Source organism: Oncorhynchus mykiss, chromosome 6 (genome assembly GCF_013265735.2).
Source record: "Oncorhynchus mykiss isolate Arlee chromosome 6, USDA_OmykA_1.1, whole genome shotgun sequence".
NCBI classification, from domain to species: Eukaryota; Metazoa; Chordata; class Actinopteri; order Salmoniformes; family Salmonidae; genus Oncorhynchus; species Oncorhynchus mykiss.
In genome coordinates this window covers 27,616,385-27,642,323 of record NC_048570.1, presented here as the reverse complement: position 1 = coordinate 27,642,323, position 25,939 = coordinate 27,616,385, and the positions used below count along the sequence as shown (strand labels likewise).

Sequence of the window (25,939 nt, the reverse complement as noted above, 5' to 3'; positions counted from 1 at the left end):
TTGGACAGAGGCCACCTCAATGTCCCCACATGCATCCTCCATTGCCTGGAGAAGCGTCATGCGGGCATAGAGTTGGCGATCATACACTTTCCAGCGCCGGGCTGAGAAGAATTCCTCTATGGGATTTAGAAAAGGTGAATAGGGGGGGGTAGGTACAAAACTACAAATTGTGGATGGATGGCAAACCAGTTTTGGACCAGAACAGCCTGGTGAAAACTAACATTGTCCCATAAAACCACAACTCTAGCAGGCTCCTGATCTGGATCAGGGACAAGCATTGTGTAAATTGCATCCAAAAAAGTGAGCATATGGCCGGTGTTGTACGGACCCAGTGTGGCATTGTGATGGAGGACCCCGTTTTGAGTGATGGCAGCACACATAGTTATATTACCCCCACGCTGTCCAGGGACATTGGTAATTGCCTTCTGTCCTATTACATTTCTTCCGCGGCGCCTGGTTTTGGTGAGGTTGAAGCCAACCTCATCCACATAAATAAATGAATGGCGAGTTACATGGGCATCCAGCGCCAATACTCTCTATAACAGACAAAAGGATATATAGATGAGTAAATATGGTATGTCTGAAGTACTGGAAGTAGTGTTGCATACATACCTCTACAAAGTCATGTCGCATATTCTTGACTATGTCAGAGTTTCTCTCAAATGGCATCTTGTAAAGTTGTTTCATCGTCACTCGGTGCCGTTGGAGGATGCATTGTATGGTTGACAGGCTTACAGCATTAATGTTGTTAAATATGGTGTCATTATTCAAGATATGCTCTCTTATCTCTCGAATCCTAATTGCATTGTTGGCCAAAACCATATTTATAATTGCAGTCTCTTGGACATCTGTAAACAAGTGTCCTCGTCCTCCATGATGTCTTTGCCTTTCCACTCTGTACAGAATTCAAACATAGTATGTGTTCAGCATAGGAACTGTAAACAATGTACAAAAAAATGTAGTACAGCATGATAACCAACCTCATTCATTCAATGCAGTGCAGTAAATGGATGGCTTAGAGTTACAAATGTTTATGCAATACTATGCAGTCATACGTATTTTACCGTACATTACTGTAATGCTAAAATAGTCATTAGATAGTTGCATACCTGTTCTCATTTCTGAAGGTTCGAATTATGGACGCCACTGTAAATCGACTCAAGTTGGGCTGGACTCTCAGTCAAGCCTCTCATGGTCAAACCGTGGTTGATCAAATGATCAACAAGTGTTGCCCTAATCTCAGAGATGGCTCTCCTTCCTTCTCTTCTTTGCCCTCATCCTCTTCCTATTGCTCCTATTGCTCTTTGTCCATTGTTGGCATCCATTGTTCAAAACAGGTAATCTGACCTTTGACCTATTTATAGGCCTATACTACAGTAAAGCAGTGATTGGTTAGTGATCAGCTAAGCTATTAGTGTTTGCACATGTGAGGAGTGTGTGTGTGACCTGGTGAATAAGTGTAGCATTTTGATTGGTTGTGTTTGGAAAAGGAAAGCAAGTCACTTCCTGTTAGATTTTTGTGTTTTAGGTAGAGAATTGTGTGTAGTGTTTTGAAAAAAGTATTTTATGCAATTGACAACTGAGTCAAAGGCTGAGAAATAGCTTATGGTTTTGGATATTTGGTGTGTAGTTTAGCACTTTGAGTGAGACGTTTAAAAAATTGTGTGACATGAAAAGATTTTGTGTGTAAGCAGTTGTAAAAAAAATGTAAGCTAAAATGCTGAAGTTGTCCATGATGAGATTCGAACACGCAAACTTGCTAGTCGTTCAACATCCTTTCGTTTTTGCCTTAAGTAACCTTCTGTCTTATGTAACCATACCAAACATAACATATCATACTAATTTGAGTGTCCTGGATTTATTACGCTTACTATGTTGTGTCGAATCTATGAGACCAGGCTGTGTGGGTGGACAAGGGCAAAGGGAGGGAGACTGGGCACAGTACATGTACTGTACTGTACTGTGCCCAGTGCTTTATTTGTAAATTGGGAGGTGCCAGAACAAAAAGTGAGCATGAGAGGGGGATGCCCTGGGGGGCTTTGAGATACCGGAACGCATGTAAAAAAATCTAGACATCTAAAGCATTACATGCATGTCATCGTATTTGTGTAGTGTCATAGAGCGGTATAGTAGAGGTGCTTGCAGGAGTTGCACAAAAGGGGAAATATTTTTGTAGCGTAGGGTCTGCTATTACTTTTTGCCTTTACATTTTTGTTTGTCATTTTACATGACTGGAGACTTTAGCATAATCTTTTGTAATTACACAAGTTATCAAAATGACAGGCAACTTTGACATTGAAAAACTGAGATCAATAAAAACAACCTTGTCTTTAATCCCTCAACAGCCTAGGCCTAGGTGTGTGGAGACACACATATTGTACAATATGAGGGAATTATAGGCCTAAAAAAGCTTTCCAGTTTCACTGACTCACCCAATGATGCACAGGTCATGCATAGCTGATGTGCTCATGCCCAAAGCCTGTCTCTCTCATTTTACTTTGTAAAACAATGTTTTCTCAATATGCCTGTTTGGAAGTTGATAGAATATTGTGGTAGCCTCTACAGACAGATCAGTCCTCTCTTTTCAGCAGGAGCCATTTTCTTTCCAACCTGTGTTTTCCGGCAATTGTATTTGAAATACTGAAAAAGGCCTGTTTGGGCAGCATGCTGTTCTCTGACAGAGTTGCGGCACATTCCGGACTGTAGGCTATGCCTTCCAATTGGGCTACACACGATCCACAGCTAGGCAAAAATGAAATAAGCTATTGATCCTCTGTGTCTAAATTATAGGCCTACTCCTTGTGTAGTATTCTGAATGAATTCATTAATTTATGAACAGACTGCTGTAATTCTATAACTTTGGCAAATGTAGCCAAATTTCAATTTCAGGTTTTCAGCAGATATGATTCTATAAGGAAATAAATGATGAATTGCAATGCTGGAGAGATGATAGTTGCAGGCTCATATCTATCAGAGCAACGCGAGGGAGGGAGAGAGATAATCAGTGTCGACCAGTCATTGAGGGCAGGTGGGGCAGGGCCCCAACTGTTTTGAGCCACACATTTTTAGCAAAAAAATAACATAAATATATATATATTTATATAAAGCACCAGTCAAAAGTTTGGACACACCTACTCATTCCAGAGTTTCTTTATTTTTATTATTTAATACATTTTAGAATAATAGTGAAGACATCAAAACTATGAAATAACACATGGAATCATGAAGTAACCAAAAAGACTGTTAAACAAATGCAAATGTATTTTATATTTGAAATTCTTCCACTGTAATGGAATTTTAATGTTTGTGCTTTTCTTATAACTAATTTCTGTGTTCTATTTATGTGCTGTTCTATAAACCAATTTCTGTGTTTTATTAATTAATTAAATGTTTTAACCTTTATTTAACTAGGCAAGTCAGTTAAGAACAAAATTCCTATTTACAATGATGGCCTACCAAAAGGCAAAAAGGCCTCCTGCGGGAATGGGGGCTGGGAATAAAAATAAATGAAATAAAAATATAGGACAAAACACACATCAGTAGCTGCAATTTGGCAGTATGCCCAAACCTTGTTTTGAGAACGAACTAAAGATATCTCAGTTTCAAGGTCTCAGCTTAGAGAGAAGAAGCCTTGTGAGGTATTGGTCTGTCAAATGTTATGAAACAAAACGGTAATGATGAATTAATTATGCTAAATTATGCAAATATAAATATATATTCTGTAAGCCAACTGCTGGGTATGCCCAAGCAGAGGTCCTGATTGACATGTGTATTATGGTGCATTGGGTTGGTTGGAAACTCTCTGGCGCACTGACAATAAACATGATACATTTAAGATTGACTTTGAGTGTCCCTGTGTAAGAATTTCCAAGACACCACCCTTTGCCTTGATGATAGCTTTGCACAGTCTTGGCATTCTCTCAACCAGCTTCATGAGGTAATCACCTGGAATGCATTTCAATGAACAGGTGTGCCTTGTTAAAAGCTATCATGAGGACCACCACTGGAAAGAAAAACCCAGAAGTACCTCTGCTGCAGACGATAAGTTCATTAGAGTTACCAGCCTCAGAAATTGCAGCCCAAATAAATGCTTCACGGAGTTCAAGTAATAGACACATCAACTGTTCAGAGGAGACTGTGAATCAGGCCTTCATGGTCGAATTTCTGCATAGAAACCAGTACTAAAGGACACCAATAAGAAGAGACTTGCTTGGGCCATGAAACACAAGCAATGGACATTAAACCGGTGGAAATCTGTCCTTTGGTCTGATGAGTTCAAATTTGAGATTTTTGATTCCAAATCGCTGTGTCTTAGTGAGACGAGTAGTAGGTGAACGGATTATCTCTGCATGTGTGGTTCCCACCGTGAAGCATGGATGAGGAGGTGTGATGGTGTGCGGGTGCTGATTTATTTCAAATTCAAGGCATACTTAACCAGCATGGCTACCACAGCATTCTGCAGCGATACGCCATCCCATCTGGTTTGCGCTTAGTGGCACTATCATTTGTTTTTCAAAAGGACAATGACCCAACACACCTCCAGGCTGTGTAAGGGATATTTGACCAATAATTAGAGTGATGGAGTACTGCATCAGATGACCTGGTCTCCACAATCACCTGACCTCAACCCAAATCAAATCAAATGTATTTATATAGCCCTTCTTACATCAGCTGATATCTCAAAGTGCTGTACAGAAACCCAGCCTAAAACCCCAAACAGCAAGCAATGCAGGTGTAGAAGCACGGTGGCTAGGAATTTTTCCTAGAGAGACCAAAACCTAGGAAGAAACCTAGAGAGGAACCAGGCTATGAGGGGTGGCCAGTCCTCTTCTGGCTGTGCCAGGTTGAGATTATAACAGAACATGGCCAAGATGTTCAAATGTTCATAAATAATAATAATCCCAGTAGTTGTCGAGGGTGCAGCAAGTCAGCACCTCAGGAGTAAATGTCAGTTCGCTTTTCATAGCCGATCATTAGGAGTATCTCTACCGCTCCTGCTGTTTCTAGAGAGTTGAAAACAGCAGGTCTGGGACAGGTAGCACGTCCGGTGAACAGGTCAGGGTTCCATAGCCGCAGGCAGAACAGTTGAAACTGGAGCAGCAGCATGGCCAGGTGGACTGGGGACAGCAAGGAGTCATCATGCCAGGTAGTCCTGAGGCATGGTCCTAGGGCCCAGGTCCTCCGAGAGAGAGAAAGAGAGAAAGAGAGAATTAGAGAGAGCATACTTAAATTCACACAGGTCACCGGATAAGACAGGATAAGTACTCCAGAAAAACAAACTGACCCTAGCCCCCGACACAAACTACTGCAGCAGCAATACTGGAGGCTGAGACAGGAGGGGTCAGGAGACACTGTGGCCCCATCCGATGATACCCCCAGACAGGAAGGACATAACCCCACCCACTTTGCCAAAGCACAGCCCCCACACCACTAGAGGGATAACTTCAACCACCAACTTACCATCCTGAGACAAGGCAGAGTATAGCCCACAAAGATCTCCGCCACGGCACAGCCAAAGGATAAGCGTTAGAGGCAGAGAATCCCAATGGAAAAAGGGGAACCGGCCAGGCAGAGACAGCAAGGGCGGTTCGTTGCTCCAGAGCCTTTCCGTTCACCTTCACACTCCTGGGCCAGACTACACTCAATCATATGACCCACTGAAGAGATGAGTCTTCAGTAAAGACTTAAAAGTTGAGACCGAGTTTGCGTCTCTCACATGGGTAGGCAGACCATTCCATAAAAATTGAGCTCTATAGGAGAAAGCCCTGCCTCCAGCTGTTTGCTTAGAAATTCTAGGGACAATTAGGAGGCCTGCGTCTTGTGACCGTAGCGTACGTGTAGGTATGTACGGCAGGACCAAATCAGAAAGATAGGTAGGAGCAAGCCCATGTAATGCTTTGTAGGTTAGCAGTAAAACCTTGAAATCAGCCCTTGCCTTAACAGGAAGCCAGTGTAGGGAGGCTAGCACTGGAGTAATATGATATTTTTTTTTTGCTTCTAGTCAGGATTCTAGCAGCCGTCTTTATTGTAACTGTATAATTTTAGACCGTCCCCTCGCCCTTACCCGGGCGCGAACCAGGGACCCTCTGCACACATCAACAACAGTCACCCACGAATCATCGTTACCCATCGCTCCACAAAAGCCGCGGCCCTTGCAGAGCAAGGGGAACCGCTACTTCAAGGTCTCAGACGTCACCGATTGAAACGCTATTTAGCGTGCACCACCGCTGACTAGCTAGCCGTTTCATATCCGTTACACTAGCACTAACTGAAGTTTATTTAGTGCTTTATATGGGTAGCCAGAAAGTAAAGCACTGCAGTAGTCTAACCTAGAAGTAACAAAAGCATGGATTCATTTTTCTGCATCATTTTTGGACAGAAAGTTTCTGATTTTTGCAATGTTACGTAGATGGAAAACAAAGCTGTCCTTGAAACAGTCTTGATATGTTCATCAAAAGAGAGATTAGGGTCCAGAGTAACGCCGAGGTCCTTCACAGTTTTATTTGAGACGACTGTACAACCATCAATATTAATTGTCAGATTCAACAGAAGATCTCTTTGTTTCTTGGGACCTAAAACAAGCATCTCTGTTTATGTTTTCGTATTATGTTTTCGAATGACATCCCCAAGAGGTAAAATATATAGTGAAAACAATAGGTCTTAAAACGGAACCTTGAGGAACACAAAATTTCCAGTTGATTTGTCAGAGGACAAACCATTCAGAGAAACTGATATCTTTCTGACAGATAAGATTTAAACCAGGCCAGAACTTGTCCGTGTAGACCAATTTGGGTTTCCAATCTCTCCAAAAGAATGTGGTGATCGATGGTATCAAAAGCAGCACTAAGGTCTAGGAGCACGAGGACAGATGCAGAGCCTCGGTCTGACGCCATTAAAAGGTCATTTACCACCTTCACAAGAACAGTCTCAGTGCTATGATGGGGTCTAAAACCAGACTGAAGCATTTCGTATACATTGTTTGTCTTCAGGAAGGGAGTAAGTTGCTGCTCAACAGCTTTTTCTAAAATTTGAGAGGAATGGAAGATTTGATATTGGCCGATAGTTTTTTATATTTTCTGGGTCAAGGTTTGGCTTTTTCAAGAGAGGCTTTATTACTGTCACTTTTAGTGAGTTTGGTACACATCCGGTGGATAGAGTGCCTTTTATTATGTTCGACATAGGAACATAGAAGCAGCTCTTTCAGTAGTTTAGTTGGAATAGGGTCCAGTATGCAGCTTGAAGGTTTAGAGGCCATGATTATTTTCATCATTGTGTCAAGAGATATGGTACTAAAACACTTGAGTGTCTCTCTTGATCCTAGGTCCTGGCAGAGTTGTGCAGACTCGGGACAACTGAGCTTTGGAGAAATATGCAGATTTAAAGAGGAGTCCGTAATTTGCTTTCTAATGATCATTATATTTTCCTCAAAGAAGTTCATGAATTTATTACTGCTGAAGTGAAAGCCATCCTCACTTGGGAAATGCTGCTTTTTAGTTAGCTTTGCGACAGTATCAAAAATAAATGTAGGATTGTTCTTATTTTCCTCAATTAAGTTGGAAAAATAGGATGATCGAGCAGCAGTGAGGGCTCTTCGATACTGCACGGTACTGTCTTTCCAAGCTATCCGGAAGACTTCCAGTTTGGTGTGGCGCCATTTCTGTTCCAATTTTCTGGAAGCTTGCTTCAGAGCTCAGGTATTTTCTGTATACCAGGGAGCTAGTTTCTTATGACAAATGTTTTTAGTTTTTAGGGGTGCTAAAAGCAAATTAGATGGTTTGGGATGAGTTGGACCGCAGAGTGAAGAAAAAGCACACAACAAGTGCTCAGCATATGTGGGACCTCCTTCAAGACTGTTGGAAAAGCATTCCAGGTGAAGCTGGTTGAGAAAATACCAAGCATGTGCAAAGCGTTCATCAAGGCAAGGGTGGCTAATTTTTAAAATGATTTGCTTAACACTTTTTTGGTTACTATATGATTCTATACGTGTTATTTCATAGTTTTGATATCTTCACTACCATTCTACAATGTAGAAAATAGTCAAATAAAGAAAATCCCTGGAATGAGTAGGTGTGTCCAAACTTTTGAGTGGTTATATATATATATATTTTTTACATTTGGGTGGGGTGGGGGGGCTGTTTTGCATGTTATTTTGACATTAATCCGTGTCACATATGTTTAAAACCTGTTATGGCTGCAACCCAGATACCGATCGATATGACAACTACCAGTGAAAATAGAGGGCGTCAAATTCAAACCACAAAAATCTCATAATTACAATTCCTAAAACATACGTGTCATATCATTTTCTCGTTGTTAATCCCACCAAAGTGTCCGATTTCAAATAGGCTTTTCAGCGAAAGCACTACAAACGATTATGTTAGGTCTCCACCAAACCACAATAAGCACCGCCATTTTCCAGCAAAATATAGTATTCACAAAAAGCTGAAAGATAAAAATGAATCACTAACCTTGAAGTAACTTCAGATGACACTCATAGGACTTCATGTTACACAATACATGCATGTTTTGTTTGATAAAGTTCATATTTATATAAAAAAAATCTGAGTTTACATTGGCGAGTTAGATTCACTAGTTCCAAAAACATCAAGTGATTTTGCATAGCCACATCATTCAACAGAAATACTCATAAATGTAGATGATAATATAGTTATAAACATGGAATTATAGATATACCTCTTCTTAATGCAACCGCTGTGTCAGATTTCAAAAAAACTTTACAGAAAAAGAAATACGTGCAATAATCTGAGACGGCGCTCAAAAGTAAAAACACAGCCGCAAAGATGGCGTCAACAGAAACAAGAAATTACATGATAAATATTTCCTTACCTTTGATGATCTACATCAGAAAGCACTCCAGCAATCCCAGGTCCACAATAAATGTTTGTTTTGTTCGAAAATGTCCGTTATTTATGTCCAAATACCTTCTTTTGTTAGTGCGTTTGGTATACATATCCAAACGCTAATTCTGGTCAGCGTTATATCGGACAAAAACTTCAAAAAGTGATATTATCGGTCGAAGAAACATTTCAAAATAAGTACAGAATCAATCATTAGGATGTTTTTAACATATAGCTTCAATAAAGTTCCAACCGGAGTATTCTTTCTTGTCTTCGTGAACAATGGAACGCAAGTGACTACCATGAGGAAAAAGTGGGATCACAAAATGGCTGCTTGATGGACATCTGATATATTCTGCTCTCATTCACTCCCACAACAACATAAAAGCCTCATTCTAATTTATATTGATGGTTGACATCTAGTGGAACCCCTAGGCAGTGCAACATCATTCATATCTCAAGGGGATTTCATTGGGGACTCTGGTGAATACATACAAGCTCAGATTTCTGACGTCCTGTTTTGATTTCAACTCAGGATTTTGCCTGCCAATATGAGTTCTGTTATACTCACAGACATCATTCAAACAGTTTTAGCAACTTCAGAGTGTTTTCTATCCAATACTACTAATAATATACAAATATTAGCAACTATGACTGAGGAGCAGGCCGTTTGATATGGGTACCTTTCATCCAAGCTACTCAATACTGCCCCTGCAGCCATAAGAAGTTAAAAACATTGTAAAAACTAAATAAATAATAATAATTGAGTTAATAAAGATGCATACAAAATTATCTGTTTTTTGCTTTCTTGAGGAAGGCAACTCCAAAATGCAGGTGTTTCAGCCAAGCTCAGTGCTTCCTGTGGTGGTGGGGCAGCCAGCAGGAAATATGGAGGGGCTGGTAATGTTCTCTGGTTGCACCGTGATTGACTCAGTGTTTTGCCACTCATGGGGACACTATGTCACTGCCAAATCTAAGGGTAGAGCTTGAAAATTCAAGCCCCTTGGGTGCTGCCATAGGTACATTAGAAGTGCCCATCCAAGAAGGCTCAAGGTCGTTGGCTACAGATAAAATGACTTCAAATCATGTTATATCTACAGTAGCTTTGATTGGACTTAGCTAGCAGTCATCATCATGAATCAAGTCAAATATCTACTGGCAAATCAGTTTTAATACTTGTCATATGAAGAGAAATAATGAAAAGAAATTATAGATAAAATATATTGGTGCTCATCGGCCATTTCACAACAAGTTGGAAATCGCAAATTCAACAAGGAGTGGTTTGGAAGGAATTGGTGGCTAACTGCAAACATTGTAAAGCAATCACTAGCCTGCTATTCAGTGGAGTGGCTGTGTGGTCCCAAGTCTGGGTTTAAGGGTCTCTTTTCCAAGCTTAAAAGGATAAACATTCAACATTGGCCATGCTGACAATCCAGCATGATTTCTGCCACGCTCAAAACAACTTTTAACGTAGAACTGGCAAATCTGACTTCAGTGAGTTCAAGACAACTGGGAACTTGTGAAAAAATTAGCTCCGACTGGGAAAATAAGTTTTGAATGGTCATCCAACTCGGAATTATAAATCAGGAACTCTGGGATTTTTCTAGAGCTATGACCTGAAGATCACTGACGTCGTCATAATACGACCTTGTTTTTTTCCCGAGTTCCCAGTTGCCTTGAAAGCACCATAAATCCAGAGAATGCCAGGCTTTGATTTTTGTGATTTTCTTATTGATTTAACTAGGCAAGTCAGCTAATAACAAATTCCTACTTACAATGACGGCCTACACCGGTCAAACCCGGAGGATGCTGAGCTAATTGTTCGCCGTCCTATGGGACTCCCAATCACGGCCGGTTGTGATATAGCCTGGAATCAAACCAGAGCTTCTGTAGTGATGCCTCAAGCACTGAGATGCAGTGCCTTAGACCGCTGCGCCACTCAGGAGCCCAAGTTAAAAGTTTGAGGACTCAATTTTCCCACAAAGTACTGAGGCACCACCTTCCTGTTCAAGTGAGCACAGCACCACAAGGTGAGTCAAAAAATGTATTGTATGCTGCTGCATAAAGGATGTAATATGCCAGGAAGATATGTATATGGTAGCTAAGAAAGTAATAGTAAATGTATGTTGTGTAGTAAGCTTTTAGTAACCCATGTGCCTCACCCTAATAATTTGGTCCCGTTTCCCCTCTTAATTTCACCTACTGTTCTGAATTGATAGGGCACATGTAGCCTGTTTTAGAGAAATGTAATCATCAAATATTGTAAGAGCTTTCATTGTCTGCTTATATGCCCCCTTTATTTATCCTAAGGTTCTGACTTTGTGTACAGGGAGAACACTAAGAATGGCCCATGTTATGAATTCTGTTGCTGTACATTTCAAAAGTGCTGAACAAATAGTTATATTGACTTCGTCCATCCTAGCTCGCTCATTAACGTCTTAATCGAAAGTACAGATGGTCTCTTATCCACTTGTCCCTTTATGCCATAATTTGTACATCTCAATTGTCAGTAGAAACCACATTGTTTAAGCAATCAGCCATATCAGCTATGTTTTTGTCAAGGCAGTAAATGAGGCTGAATGAACTGTTTCGCTGCCAGACAAGGCTTCGCTGATAGCCAGGTGTAGGAGTGGTAAGGTGTTGGGACTGCTGTTGGGACAGCTTTATGTAGGCCCTAACAGTTTGTGGGCACCGTTTGTCACTGTTATAGTGCAATTAATGTATCATTTAGTTTTGTGTTGTGTATGCCATGCCAGGCTTTGCTGGCATGCATTCCACAATTTTTTACCTGCATCTCCCAAATCGCCACTGGAGATAATATAACGTGAATCTCATTCTAGCTCTGTGAGAGAGGCTACCACAGCAACGTGTTGTTCCCTAGGCTACAATGTTGCGCAAACTATAAACCCGGTCCTCCCAACGCAAATTCACTCTTAGAATATCAGACAAGGACTGAAAATCTACGTTTTCACAATACGTTTTTTAGGGGGCATTAGAATTACAAAGGCAACTCGAATTAACTGTGATTGCTTTTATTGAAATGTTTACATTACAGTGAAGAAAAAAAGGCATGGGATGAGAGGTACCAGATCCTGGCAAATAAATTCCACAACGAAAAAGTCAAGGGCGAGAATCGGCTCAAATTAAGCACTGACTGTGCCATAGAATTGATACCTTCATCACAGTACATAACTCACATTTTTGAAGGTTTACGATTTACAGTCTGAAGTGCATGAAGATACCACAGTATAGCTTCGGGGTCTATTCAATCATATCTGCTTTTGCAGACTGCAGAGCTGTGGTTTTGGCAGTGCATGTAAAGCAGACATTGTCATTGGCTGCACAGAGTCACATTAACATAAATCCCATGCAGTCTTGTTTACAAATTCGAACACTGGAACGTGAGATGTAGGCCTAATCTACACCTCGATTAGGATGATAGAAATTCTCATTATTTCGTTTAATGATTTGTCAATTTGAGCGTAATTATTTATTTATAGCCTACACTTTCTCATTCTGACCTTTTATGCGAATGGGGCAGTGTATGCATTTCGACCTCTCACACCTCCAAAACATCAGTGTGTCCGCTATCGTTGATCTGATTTAATCTAGTCATTAGAGAGAAATGTTCAGTACATTTGAACCATAATGAGAGGGACAACATTTTTCTTTGCATTTTTGTTCAGGTATGTGTGGTTAGTCCTTAATTTCTGTATCAGATGTTAAATTTGAGTTACTCCTGTCTGTGGAATTGTTTGTGGAATTGCAATTGTTGTTTGTGGAATTGCAATATCCCTTCCTTGAAATGCTCCTCAAATCACTGCTCTATTTCCACCGAATGTTAGAGCACTCAAGGAGTGTGTTAGTAGGTAGCCTCAGAAGGAAAACATTTGCCAAGTGTGTGTGTTATTAGCAGCATACAGTGCATTCGGAAAGTATTCAGACCCCTTGACTTTTTCCACATTCTGTTATGTTACAGCCTTATTCCAAAATGGATTATATTATTTTGCTCATCAATCTACATACAATATCCAATAATGACAAAGCAAAAACAGGTTATTGAAAATAAAAAAAAACATATAAACATATAAAAACGTATTTAAATAAGTATTCAGACCCTTTGCTATGAGACTCAACATTGAGCTCAGGTGCATCTTGTTTCCGTTGATCATCCTTGAGATGGTCAACTTGATTGGAGTCCACCTGTGGTAAATTCAATTGATTGGACATTATTTGGAAAGGCACACACCCATCTATATAAATGTCCCACAGTTGACAGTGCATGTCAGAGCAAAAACCAAGCCATGAGTTTGAAGGAATTCTCTGTAGAGCTCCGAGACAGGATTGTGTCGAGGCACAGATCTGGGGAAGGGTACCAAAAAATGCCTACAGCATTGAAGGTCTCCAAGAAGACCGGGCCTCCATCATTCTTAAATGGAAAAAGTTTGAAACCACCAAGACTCTTCCTAGAGCTGGCCGCCCGGCCAAACTGAGCAATCAGGGAGAAGGGCCTTCCTTGGTCATGGAGGTTACCAAGAACCCAATGGTATATCTCACACTACATCTAAGATCTACACATGTAGACTGGACAAGAGTGAGGCCAGTAAAGTAAAGCACATTTTATCCTAGTTTTTACAATCTTCCCAATTTACACTGGCCTTGTCTTGAATAATCTTTTGACTCGCAACATTCTCTTCTGAACAATCAGACATGTGAAGAGGTGTGATGTGAGTGATAGGCTTTTCACTGGAATAAGGGAGTGCATGACAATGATTCATATTTTTATTATGATTCAACACATGTCTTCTTGGACCTCAAAGTGTGGTTTCCAACCATCAGAGATGAGGTTAGTGCTAATCGCAGGTCAGAGAAGCTAGCAATTTTCTAAAAAAATAAATATTCTCAGGAACAGAGTAACATGGACAATAGAACAGCGTGGATCTAACCAGTATTTAAATCAACACTGTGTAATCTCCTTCTGTGGGCAGTAGGCTGTATCCACAGAAACCAAAACCTATTCTGCAGACTATTTATTCTTAAGAGACCACATTCTGTTATTTTGGTAAAAAAATGATTCAACTTTATCCACATCAAGAATGGTCTACTTCAACAAGATGCTTTTACGTATCTGAAACCTTACAGCTGCATGTATAGAACAATGATAAACTGAGGTTTAGACCAAGCCTCTTAGTTTTGCTTACAGAGGTAACAGTAGTGGTTGAGTTTGTGGTCACATGGTGACTACTGTGTGCCAGGGACTGGTCCTAGTTGCCCAGCACAGGGCAACGCCAAAGGCTGTGGTACCCAGTACTGCCAGGCTGGCCTTCAGCAATGCACCGGGAGGTCTGTGGAAGTTGGCAGGGCCCATGGTGGCTAACATGGCTGCTGTCACAGTCAGGGTGAACAAGATGGATACTACTGTGTTTATGGCCACGATCTGACCAAATTTAGCAAAAGGCACGATGACACAGAAGAAGAGAGGGATGGTTGAAATGACTGTGGTGACAGCACTGGACACTATGGCAACTCCTACGTGGTTCACTGCGTCTAGGGTCCGTCTCTGCCTTTTAGCTGACAGATCCTGAGAATACAAACAGATTAATATTATGAGTCTCTTTATGCACTATAACCCTCAGGCGTATTCCATTAAACCCAGTGGCATCCATCACAGAATTACTTTTAAGTGAACAGAATATACTCAAGGCAAATCCTTCATTTACCAAGTTTGGCTCTCTAACAGTAGAATATATAATATGTAAATTCAATTCCTCATGTGCCAATAATAGATGCATATCAGATTGTGTTGTACGTACCATAGTGTGTTCTGGTGTGGCTGGTAAGGTCTCCCCAGCCAGCAGGTAGCCCTCCACCAGGTGCAGGCAGTAGTCCACTGAGGAGCCCACTAGGATGGACAGAGAGATGGCCTCCATGGCCCCCAACTCCCAGCCCAGCCAGTACATGATGGCCACCACCAGACAGATGACCCCTGCATATGGTCAAGAGATCACAGTCACATACTGACAGACCGATGACCCCCTAATCCTCCCACGGCTAAAACCACAGAACATACAGTATGTACATTACAACAGTTAATGACTGCCTCTAACATTACACCTCAATGACACATCAATACCGCATAGCAGTGTCTTACCCATAATGGTGAGCAGTATTGGCAGCAGCAGAAGCGTATGGGCAGTGAAAACAGACACAGCTGCCACACAGATGGCCAGGGACAGGAGCAGACTGCAGAGGGCGCTCTCCACACCTACATATAACCCAGGATGGAGTCAGTCAGCACAGGAAAGTTACATTCACAGAAGGACTGAAATAATAATCTTGTACATATATTTATTAGCTGCCTGACAGGCAGTCAAAAGATTTGATTGTGCCCTGGGTATTGAACAGCTATGTCCTCTGGCTTCTCCACTTGCCTATGATTTCCATAAAGATCTGCTTCCAGTGCTCACAGGTCTGGAAACCTCTCCGTAGAGCAGAGGACTCTGGGAGAGCTGAGAGCTGCTCTTGTAGGAAGGTCTCCCATTGGAGGAAATCTGAGCGAGTCTGGAAAGAGGATTTCCCCTTGTAGGTAGTCTTAGGAACAGACAGATGAAAAATACATGGGCTCAGTTACAGGCACAGATCAGGGCTATATCACTACATTAGAGGTGGTAGTATACACCAAGTACAACAGTGGCTAGCACTCACAGACTCAAAGGCCATGGAGAGCCAGCGCACTCTGCCACCGTGTGTTCCCACGGCCCCATGGGACAGCTGGCCTGGCAACAGGTTGGGCTCAGGGAGTGAGTGGCAGTCTGGGTGGAGTAAGGGCAGGATAGAAGAAAGCTTGTTGCCTGAAGAGAGGGAGAGAGAGGACACATGTAACTCATATCAAATGTGGTTTGTGTATGTGTGCTGTTATATGTGTTTGACTGTGCCTGTGCAGTTTGTACCGGAGGGTAGACATTGGGCTCCTCCCGGCTTCACAAGCAGTTTATTAGCACTGATGACTTTACAGATTTGGCAGAGATGACCAATCTCTTGGAAGATATCAAAGTTTGGATCCAATATCACACTGCCCTATGGAGAGCATTTTAAAGAAAATGAAAACCACTAAAACAGTATTGATTATTAAATTACACCTTCATATCTTTATTGTCTCGCAGTTGGCCCCTCACCATGTCCCCAATGACGTGGTTGTCTGTGCGTTGGGTGCGGTTGACTCCCAGTATTCCAAAAACCACAAACACCATGGCACCAGTGTCAACCAGAGGACGGACTGCTGGCTGGCCACAGCCACCTCCACTACAGGGGTTAAAACCGGAGGTCCTGGACCTTTTCGTTGAGGTGGAATCTTTGAAACAAGGTACAAATTAGGAAAAAAGGTCACTCCATCACATTCATAAGCAACAATTCATTGTACACTCTTTTATTTCAGTATTCATGCAGTTCCCTGATGTCCTCTGGCTCCAGATGTTCTCCCGCTCTTACCTGTGGGGAGCGGTGTGTAGAAGTAGCCCCGTGTGGGTCCGTCAGGCCCGGAGCTGATCACACAACCAGGTGGTTCTGCACACACTCGGCTTGGATGAGGACTAAGCTTGTGCTGGGCAAAATACAGCCTCCTAGGAGGCACAAGGACAGCTGTGTTAACAGTTTGACCACAAACAGCTTGACTGTTCTCTATTCCTCCATCTGTCCCTCGTCATTCCTTTTACCTGCTGTGCTGCTGCTTAGCCGATGCCACATAGAAGCTGAACTCTGACCTCCAGCCGTGGCGTGGGTCACATGACTGGGAAGTGATCATCCAGCGAGGGCTGGGGTGGGACACACACACAGTCATGTGGGTGCTGAAGTTGCTGTGAGGTTCAATGTAAGCCTGTTTAGAGACACCAGAAGTTATATGATGAAGCTGATTATCAGAAGTTAGATATTCAATCATAACCCAGTAATACCGCTTTTTTATTTTGGGGTCATCTAACCTGAAAGGATGGAACTTCTCCATTCCTAGGACTGAGGCTTTTCCAAGGCGAGGGCATGCTAGTATTCAGAGAGAAGCGGTACAGAGTGATAGAAGCGCCTACATCCAGCTTAGAGACATACACGGTCAGTAGAGGCCCTGTCATGAAAAGATACAGCAGTAGTATACGCAGTAGATTAATAGAGGCACACATTCAAACATTGATAGAACATTGACAGGGATATATCCATGTGGATCCTGTTTTGATATGTTAACATAATATCCAGTACCTGTTGTGATGGAGGAAGTGCTTGGTGTGAATGGGCTCCGTAGAGTTGAGTTTGAAGTGTTTTTGGTATGTTGATGGGGGTGAAACCAAGCCACGGAGGGGGTAGTATGGGTAGGGCTGTGCAGAAGATGAGGTTTCTCCATGAACAGACCTGCAGGGGACATTTCGATTCAATGCTAAATGATTGAGTTTGCTAAATGATGAGTTTATTATCCTGGTATATACAATGTCCTGGGAGTGTTGTAAATGTGAGCACTGAACTGGAGCATGCAAATACCCATAGCAAGAATAATAATGCAATGGAGTCAGCTCTTACCAAGAGTCGACTGTAAATTAATATCCCAGTCTAAAATGAATTGAAATGTTGCTTAAAGACATTTACAGCCAGACAGTTGCAGGACTGGGGAGTTTCATTTGGCTTTAAAGTGGTGGAATCAGTTTACTTTACACCCATCTGGGTTCCATCACACAGATTGATGGCGACATCTCACCAGAGCACATGTGGCAGGATATGCCCTGGGCACTGATGTTGTTCCTCAGTCCCAGTAGAGTCTGGAGGTTGGTGTCTGGACGAAACAGTAACGGGGCATGAGTGGCCGGCCGCAGGAGGCAGCAGCACCCAGCAGACAGCAGCAGGACCAGGAAGTAGATTCCTATTGGCAGCAAGACAAAGACTGGTCGGTAAGAGATGAGGGGGATCACTGAGGGGAGAGGAATACGATTAAATAGCTTTTCTGTGAGGAGGATTCAGGGATAGACAATACAAAACTCATGGACATTGCTGATAAAAGTTGAAAAGGAATATGGGCATCATGAGATATGGTGGTCCTTCCAACTGCTGCAGACAGACAGAGCCCTTACCTAGAATGACTTTACGGTTCTCTACGGCTGGCTCTGCCACCCAGTGCCTCAGAGCCCACTGAAGGTAAATGCTGACCATGCCTGAAGTTCCCTGCTCTGGTGGTGAGAGAGAAGTCTCCACTGACAGGGACAGAATGGCTGCATCTACATCTGTGTCACAGGAGCCTGGATGAGACAGAGAGAGGGGCTGAATGGTGTCGGGACTCTTATTACCTTTCATTATTTTGCCCTTCATTAATTTATCTCTGTTCAGATTTGGATCTCACCTGGCTCCATCTCCACTGACAGTAGGGTCACGTCGTCATCCTCATCTGACAAAGGACTGTGGCTCACTGGCAGTCCTGCAAGTGCCTTCCACCTTTAAGAGGAAGTGTATCAGAGAGATACAGCTTTAGAACCACACTTTGTTCATTATAGGAAAACAGAATGAAAAAGCAAGCAGCACAACCATAGGAACTCTGTTCTCCAGCACAAAATGTAGGAAAGATGGGATCACACCATTTGAGACAGGAATTCTCCCGGGGGTCAATACACTGGGTCCAGATACACAGGGCAGCGGGCATGAGGATTGACACCCAAAGCCAGCAGCAGCTGACGATGAGGGCCATGAATAGGCCAAAGTCATGCACGGCCGGAATCTGATTGGAAGGGTAAAAGACCTCAATACATTTACATAATGCTTTTCATATTGATACATATACAGACAGTTCCACCTCACAGACATTCATTTATTTTGCATTCCCTTTGGAAGGATAATACAATATGGACTGACAATAATTCTGAGTACCTGTGAGAAGGTGTTGGCAGCATATGCGGCTGCTGTGGTGAAGGAGGTGAGGAAGGTTGCCCGGCCAGCTGTTTTCACCGTGTACACCATCCTCTGGACTGGATGGACTAAGTGGGAAGCCTGTCTGAAGGTACTCATGAACACAAACACATCATCCACACCTGGAGACCACGGAGAGGGGAAACAGAAGAAAGAGTGGGATGTTATCTGTAACAAAGATGTTGTTTCTCAACTAGTTTGGTCATGAGAGAAATTCTAGTATTTTTTCATATTGTCACTCACCAATGCCAATGATCACAAAGGCTGCAACCCCATTGAGGATGCCCAGGTATCTCACCCCAAAGACCACATGGTAGAGAAAAAGAGCGACCAGGCAGCTCAGACCAATGCTAGTGAGCCCAAAGAATGTCAGGAACACTGTAGAGACACACCAAAGTGACTGACTGCGAGACCTCATGCATGTGGTATCAAAATAATAAGAATACTATACTGATGCTAGCTTATCAGATACCATGTATAACAGCACATGACCTATAGGAAATGTTGCATTAACATGCATGTTGTATCTAATGCAGGTGGGAGAGTGCATGGGACCTTACTTGAGAAGGAGGTGAGGAAATAGACCAGCAGAGTGATGCAGCCTCCACTGATCAGCGCCAGCAACATGTCTCTGTGGAAGGTCCGTCTCACCTCGTTATCAAACAGCTCTGTGCCCCCATACAACACCTTCACCTGGCTAGCACCCCACATATCCAGAGATAAGGAGACAGCGACAAGAGAATGAAAGAATAGTGGGTGTCATGAAATGTGGGTGTCATGAAAGGAGGGACTCTTTGATTATGCTTAATTACAATTGGTCTGGAGAGTTAAAGTCTTGTGAGAAATTAAAAACAGCATCAGTTCATCTTATGGCTATTTTATGTCTTTTAGAATGTGGTTCTTTTAAAGCTTACACAGCACAGCGTATCATCAGCCTTGGCAGAGGGCCCATAAGCCATAACCCACCTGGTGGACTGCTGAGCCAGGATGTCAGCGTACTGAACCACAAAGTTCCTGAAGCGGCTTCTCTGCTCCTCAGGCCGGTCCTGGAGGGAGCTGTAAGAGGGCAGTGGAGCTCCAAATTGGATCTCACTGCGCAGGAGAGAGGAGGAGAGCCGGTCAGGGGCCAGACTCTCATCCACATACCAGTAGAACTGTGGGTGGGTGATCGCTAGACTCAGAGCACCTGGGAGTAAAAACACAAGTGAAGATCAAAGTGGTAATGTCGCTGCCTGCTCCCTTTAATATTCTGCTTGATCTCCCTCAAGCAGAAGAGCTCCCTACTAAATCATGCAGAGCAGCAACTGTACCTACAGAAGTTGCCCAGTTTTTTAAACATCAGACTCACCATGGATGTCAGCCAGGTTGGGTCCCATGCCATCGTAGTAGATCCTGCCTCCCCGTTCACTGGGGAAGAGGTAGGAGAGGAGGGAGCTTGGAGGGGAGCAGTAGGAGGGGCCCAGGGGCAGGTCTCTCAGGACCTCCAGAGGCTTCCAACAGAACTGTTGGAACTGGGGATGCTGCATGAGCAGACGCTCTATGTGGTGGATGGTGCGGAGACGCTCTGGGGTGAAGATGTTGTTGTCCACCCCACCCTGAGCTACAAACACCAGCTCCATCCTCCACAGGGCCTGGCTCTGCAGATATGAGTAGTTGGGGGCAAACCTGCGCATCCTAGTCTGAGATCTCTCACTGTACCTGTCGCCCTCTCCTTCTATGGACTCACGACTCTCAAATTTTCCTAAATTAGTTGTATTTTTATCCTCCTCTCTTACCTCTAGTTTACCACCCCTAGCCTCTCCATGCCTCTCAGTCTCTCGCTGACTCAGGGCATCTCCGCTCTGTTCCATAACTACTCTTTTGAACAAGTTTTTATTCAGAGATGTTGAGGTCAGCCCTCCATGTGATGTCCTGTTGGATGTTCCATCTCCCTGCCTACCCAGCATGTCCAACAGCAGCTCCTGTAGAGTGGTGGAGTCATAGGGGTCCACGTCACGCCTGCGTCTGTCCCAGGACCCCAACTGAGTCTTTATGGCAATGGTGAGTGCATCAAACCGCTCAGCGGAGAAGTGGCTGTGAACCTCAAAGGCACTGTAGGAAAGGTCTATGTCCAATGGGGGGCAGTATAGGAACATGTAGGCAGAGAGGGCACAGGGGAGAAAAACTCCAACTCCCAGGACAACACCACTCACCCAGGGCTGTGTGTAGACCCAGCCCACTGCTCCCCACACGCCATTGCCTCCAGGGGTGCCGGTTCTCCCATTAATCTGTGTATCTGACTCCCCGCCCTCCTCCTTCTCCTCCTCTTCTTTCTCAGCATCCCAGCTGCTCTGGAATAACAACGTCTCGTCTTCCAAGTCCATGGCTGGAGCACCTGTCACAAACACACACAGTTCTTCCTCATCACTCACTCTCCGAATGTAAATTCTCTCCTGTCCTTGGGCAGAAAAACAGACATAAACTCTAGGTGATTTACAGAGCAGTCATAATAGTGGTGCAGGGTATTCTGCAGTACACAGCCAGCAAGAGCACAGCCATTAAATCTGTCCCTCAATAGCCAAGACCCACAGGGTTCTTATTCAGCTGACAGAAACGTCAAGGGGAGAATTTAGGAAGAAGATGGACCTTGTCTCAAGGGCCCAAAGCAGTGTACCGGTCTACCAGTTTAATATGCTGAACACTAAGGCTGGGGGCGTAGAGAGTATTGGCTGTAATTTCATGCCTCTCACTCATTCCTTCAGTGTGTGCAAAAAACAATATTTCCCCTAGAGTGCTCAGTGGCGTCTTTGTCCACGTCAGCAGTCGACTTGGGTTTGGCTGATCTTCAGCAAATTAAATAATCTCACTTGTCTAATTACGGAGAGTGGAGAGACGTGTGGAATGTTAGCGAGAGGTGGAATATGAGGGGTTTTATCCCTGGTGATGGACAGCTTCTGGTAGTGTTAAGCTATTGTTCCTTCCTCTTTTCACTCTACTGCAAACACAGGATACTGCAGTAACTTGGTATTCTGCAAACACAGGATACTGCAGTAACTTGTTATTCTGCAAACACAGGATACTGCAGTAACTTGGTTTTCAAGTGGCAATAATCGTGCTAACGACAAATTGGCAAGTCATCTACCATCTTTAGAATTTAGCTCCAGGGTCATCTAGGTGGGGCGGAGAGGACAAAAGAGTGGGTGCATAATTTTCATATCGCTCTTCAGCCTGGGTCTTGAATATTTACATTTCCGATAAGAAGTGTATTTGAATCGATTGTTAATTTGGTTGGTAAACCTATGGCCGTTGATCAAGAACAAAAATAGGCATTATGATTTGTTATCAGCCGTAGTAGCTAGCCATCTGTACACATTTGCAACTGCACCTGCACATAGTCACGAATACAGTCTATTCAAGGAGATCACCATGACAATGAGTCCACCCTGTGCCATGCCATTGTTCAGAGCAGAGATGGACACCCTCACTGAGAGAACAGAGCAGTTCAACATCTGTCTGCACTGGGAGAACATCTGGGTCTGCAGAGGACAAATTCATTAGACACAGGATCAGTCTGTTGAGGGGAGAGGGAGAAAAAGAGGGGAAAGGAGAGGGAGAAAAAGAGGGGAAAGGAGAGGGAGAAAAAGAGGGGAAAGGAGAGGGAGAAAAAGAGGGGAAAGGAGAGGGAGAAAAAGAGGGGAAATGGAACACCTTACAACACCAACAAATGATGATGTCCTGTGTGAAAGGCAGCTTAGTGCAGTTTAAAATCAGCTAGCTCTGTACATTTCCATATCTGCCATGTTTGTTTCCACATCCCTGGAATCGCTGATCAGTTGTGGTGAAACACCATGCTGGCCCCTCACACTTACACCACTCTTCAGTTATGCAGACTGTGCTATTAAAGCAGAGCTGTGTATTTCATGTTAACGGTCGCTGAGAACACGGTTACACAGACATAACATAGACGGTAGAGCATCCCTGGCTCCCTCCACCACCAGGCAGATTACTGCGATGCCTCCTGGAATAATCGGTCTCTGACACATTCTTTTCCCCTCTTGACGAATTCAGCCTCGCCGCTTTTCCAGCCATACAATATCTTTATTAGAGAAGCCTCAACTGCAGGGTAACACTCCAAGGGCTGAAGCGAGAATGAGGAATGTGTTTACAAGCTTCCAGAATCATTCAACTTTTTCATTTTTCTTTAATGCTTGAGAGCAGAGGAAGTCAATTTATGCTGTGCAGGTGGGGAAATAAAAATAGATTTATGGACAACAAAAGCATTCTCAAACGTTTCAATCAGCATGATTCTGGAACTTTGTCATTCTAGTCTGTCATTTATTTTTGGACCCATATTGTAGACACTGCCCAGCTGAATGTATAGGTTATTTTCAACTACAGATTTTCCACAGCAAAGACAAATTCATTGGATGAGGTTGATCATTTTGTACATTATTTACAATGCTGTGACATATCAATTACCCTGATACAACTATAAAAAAAAGAACGCAGTGAAAGGTAAATTAATATCCTTATGTGAATAACTTTCTAGAGAACTAAAGATATAACTGTCCTCCCAGACCAAATGCTAGCTTTTTGGGTTGACTATGGAATGTGAAGCACCAAAGCCCAAGGTTGAATGCCAGTTGGTGTCTATTGCTGTTGTGTGGCAGTGTGCGGTTTTCTTGGTTCTGTACTGCCTATGCTGAGTGTTAGTCTCCTGTGGATCTGATGTGGCACTCTAAACACTCCCAGCATGCCATCCAACACACCCTCACTAAGAGGCACATAAGGCTTTTATTTCTTGCTTTCTGGGGATGTGCCGATGCATGTGTATGCCTGTGTGTTTGCACAAGTGGGGGTAAGGAGGATACATACATACTATTTTTAGCTGTTGTCAGTAAGAAAGGTTATGCTCCAGTCTGCTCTCCTTCCTCCCCTCCACATTTGGGAAAGGATCAATCTCATCCAATATGGATTTCACAGCTTCTCCTGCCCCACAGATTCAGCATGGTTCAAATTCACAAACCATGCAAGGGACATTAATCTCAGCCCAGCATGCCAGAAGACAGACCTTGCTTATGTATGAGCACTGAGTATATCACTAAAGGGGAATCACTGAGGGTGATGATTCTATTCTTCACAGATCCCTAGGATATAAAGGTTCAGCATAGTTCAAGTGTAAAGACCTTACACTCATGCTCCATTTGTACCTACTGTAATGACAGTCATTTGTTTGATATTTGCAAACACGGATGACCCCCTCAACACATGCAAGTACCATAAACCCAAATCTGAAATCTCACTACTGCTGCTACACCTGGGGGAGATGGTGGGTGATCGCAGAAGAAGAGTGATTGCCTGGAGATTTACAGAGCCATTCGAAGTTTGACGACAGATAAAAAAATAAAACCATCCCATTACAGCAAGCTACGGTCTCTGAAACTTCCACCTGAGAGCTCCATTTACTGCAGAGTACGGCAAAGCCGGAGAATCTTACCTGAGCTTGATGAGTAGATGTATGAACTGACGGGCTGTGCAGCCCTATGGAGTCCTTCGGGGATGCAAACCTGTGCTGAACAATTTCATTTCAAACTTGTTCTCCAGATGTTCACTTGATTCGCTCTGTTGATCTCTGTTTAATGTTCAGTGTTCTAGCTCCACTAGGGAGAGCGCCTGCACCTTTGTGCAGCCTCTCTGATACAAGACTCAATGTGTCTTGGCCACCATGACAATTATGTTTTGTTGTTTTCTCCTTTTCTCTCACTCTTCCCTCCCTCCTGTGCCTGGTTGTCCAGGCGACAGTCAGTGAGAGTATCAGTTCTTTCACTCTCCCAGCAGCTCTTCTCTCATGGCTTTGTTCAGGCTTCTCTCCTGACTGGCATACCGAGGGGAGGGGAGCATAGCCCTGGGCATTAAGGACACTACATGTGATGGGATACATCTCATCACAGCCTAACAGGTAATACAAAAAGAGGGCTGACTCTGATTCCAGCTCTATTTGGCAGGAAACACGTGTCTAACGTGAAGGTTTTGCCAACAGACTGCAGCAGATTCCCCCTTGGCTTCGAGAGGAATTGGTTGGTATAGTCTGGCCGGGGCTATGCAAGGAGGAAAGTGGGAGGGGGTAGTTCAGGAGGTTAATCAGAGTAACTGCATACAGTTGAAGACAAGGTGTAGGCCATATCATTTCAACCCCAGGAGTCTGAGCCCATCAAGAATGTGTTCTTTTTTGTTCGTCCAATTCCCCCCTGCATTCACATCTAATACATTTTGTTAAAGGGACTCAGAGCTATCATTATTCAACATGAAATGTATAGTTATTTTAGTAGACTGCTATGATTGGGTAATATGGTTAGATAGGGCTGCTTGTGGTCACATCGCTTTGGTTCATTACGATAGAGTGATGATTTGACATATTCTTCACTGTTTATACCCATTGTTCCATGGACCGATGTACTACACTGGGTGTAGACCTACAGTATTGCAATCTCCTTAATCATATTTCTGTCATGAATGAGTGGTTTGATAATGTTCTAGTCTTATTACATACACTCCTGTATTCTTTTTAGTCAATCACTTCATCATCCATCTCAAGCTTTCAAAACGAATATACAGTAAGTCTTCGCTCAGCGTGTGCGTACGCACATACACACAAACATTCACACAAGAGACGACAGCCAATCCATCATTGCTAAATGGAAATATTTTAGATAAGGCTGAAATGTAAATTCCTGCTGGTTTTCTCAAGTACAATGGGTGTTGTTACACTTACTAGGCAGGGAGAATGGGGTTGCAGACAGGGCCAGGAGTGTGAGTGCAAGTCAATCTGTCTCTGCAACATGCAGGCCACTATGTCATTGTCCTGTTCAAGATGCTGCATAGGATACCATCTTACCTCAGAATAATCCTACATATCTACAGTGATTTCAGCTCACCTGCTTAGTAGGAACAGAGGGAAATGACGACAGATACCAGACTGCTGTGAGTCATAGCAGCCATCTGGAGGACTGAATGGGGATGCATTGGACGACTGCAGATCTTATGATCTCTCAAATCTTAGCAATTATTGAGGACATCCTGCAAAGCAATCTCACAGAGACCAGACTGCTGTGAGTCATAGCAGCCATCTGGAGGACTGAATGGGGATCATAGCAGCCATCTGGATGACTGAA

The 25,939-nt window shown here is 43.3% G+C and overlaps 1 protein-coding gene across 3 annotated transcripts; it reads right to left on the bottom strand.

Moving 5' to 3' along the window:
- Positions 1-13,626: 13,626 nt before the first annotated feature.
- LOC110525647 (protein dispatched homolog 3-like) lies at positions 13,627-25,637 on the bottom strand. 3 transcript variants are annotated; one of them, XM_021605966.2, is made up of 21 exons: positions 24,265-25,637; positions 20,137-21,162; positions 19,755-19,974; positions 19,349-19,485; positions 19,032-19,166; positions 18,750-18,910; positions 18,461-18,600; positions 18,229-18,320; positions 17,963-18,127; positions 17,593-17,754; positions 17,103-17,252; positions 16,835-16,971; positions 16,571-16,731; positions 16,347-16,477; positions 16,034-16,209; positions 15,809-15,935; positions 15,564-15,709; positions 15,290-15,449; positions 15,010-15,123; positions 14,672-14,844; positions 13,627-14,439 (listed from the first exon to the last, which is right to left on the bottom strand). In XM_021605966.2, the coding sequence occupies exons 2-21, from the start codon at positions 21,149-21,151 to the stop codon at positions 14,089-14,091; spliced, it is 4,053 nt and encodes a 1,350-aa protein (XP_021461641.2). In that variant the 5' UTR covers positions 21,152-21,162; positions 24,265-25,637; the 3' UTR covers positions 13,627-14,088. The 3 variants fall into 3 exon arrangements, with proteins under 3 accessions (XP_021461641.2, XP_021461638.2, XP_036835651.1); XM_021605963.2 differs by lacking the exon at positions 24,265-25,637 and adding an exon at positions 22,193-24,226; XM_036979756.1 differs by lacking the exon at positions 24,265-25,637 and having other exon boundaries at positions 20,137-22,168.
- Positions 25,638-25,939: the final 302 nt, after the last annotated feature.

Bases quoted from the DNA above. Each gene is read 5' to 3' on its own strand.
- LOC110525647 (XM_021605963.2), bottom strand. From the start codon at position 22,322: ATGAATTTGTCCTCTGCAGACCCAGATGTTCTCCCAGTGCAGACAGAT. The intron at 16,732-16,834 runs GTTAGATGACCC...GTCTCTAAACAG, and splicing joins GAGAAGTTCCATCCTTTCAG to GCTTACATTGAACCTCACAG. The intron at 14,440-14,671 runs GTACGTACAACA...TTGTATTCTCAG, and splicing joins CCACACCAGAACACACTATG to GATCTGTCAGCTAAAAGGCA.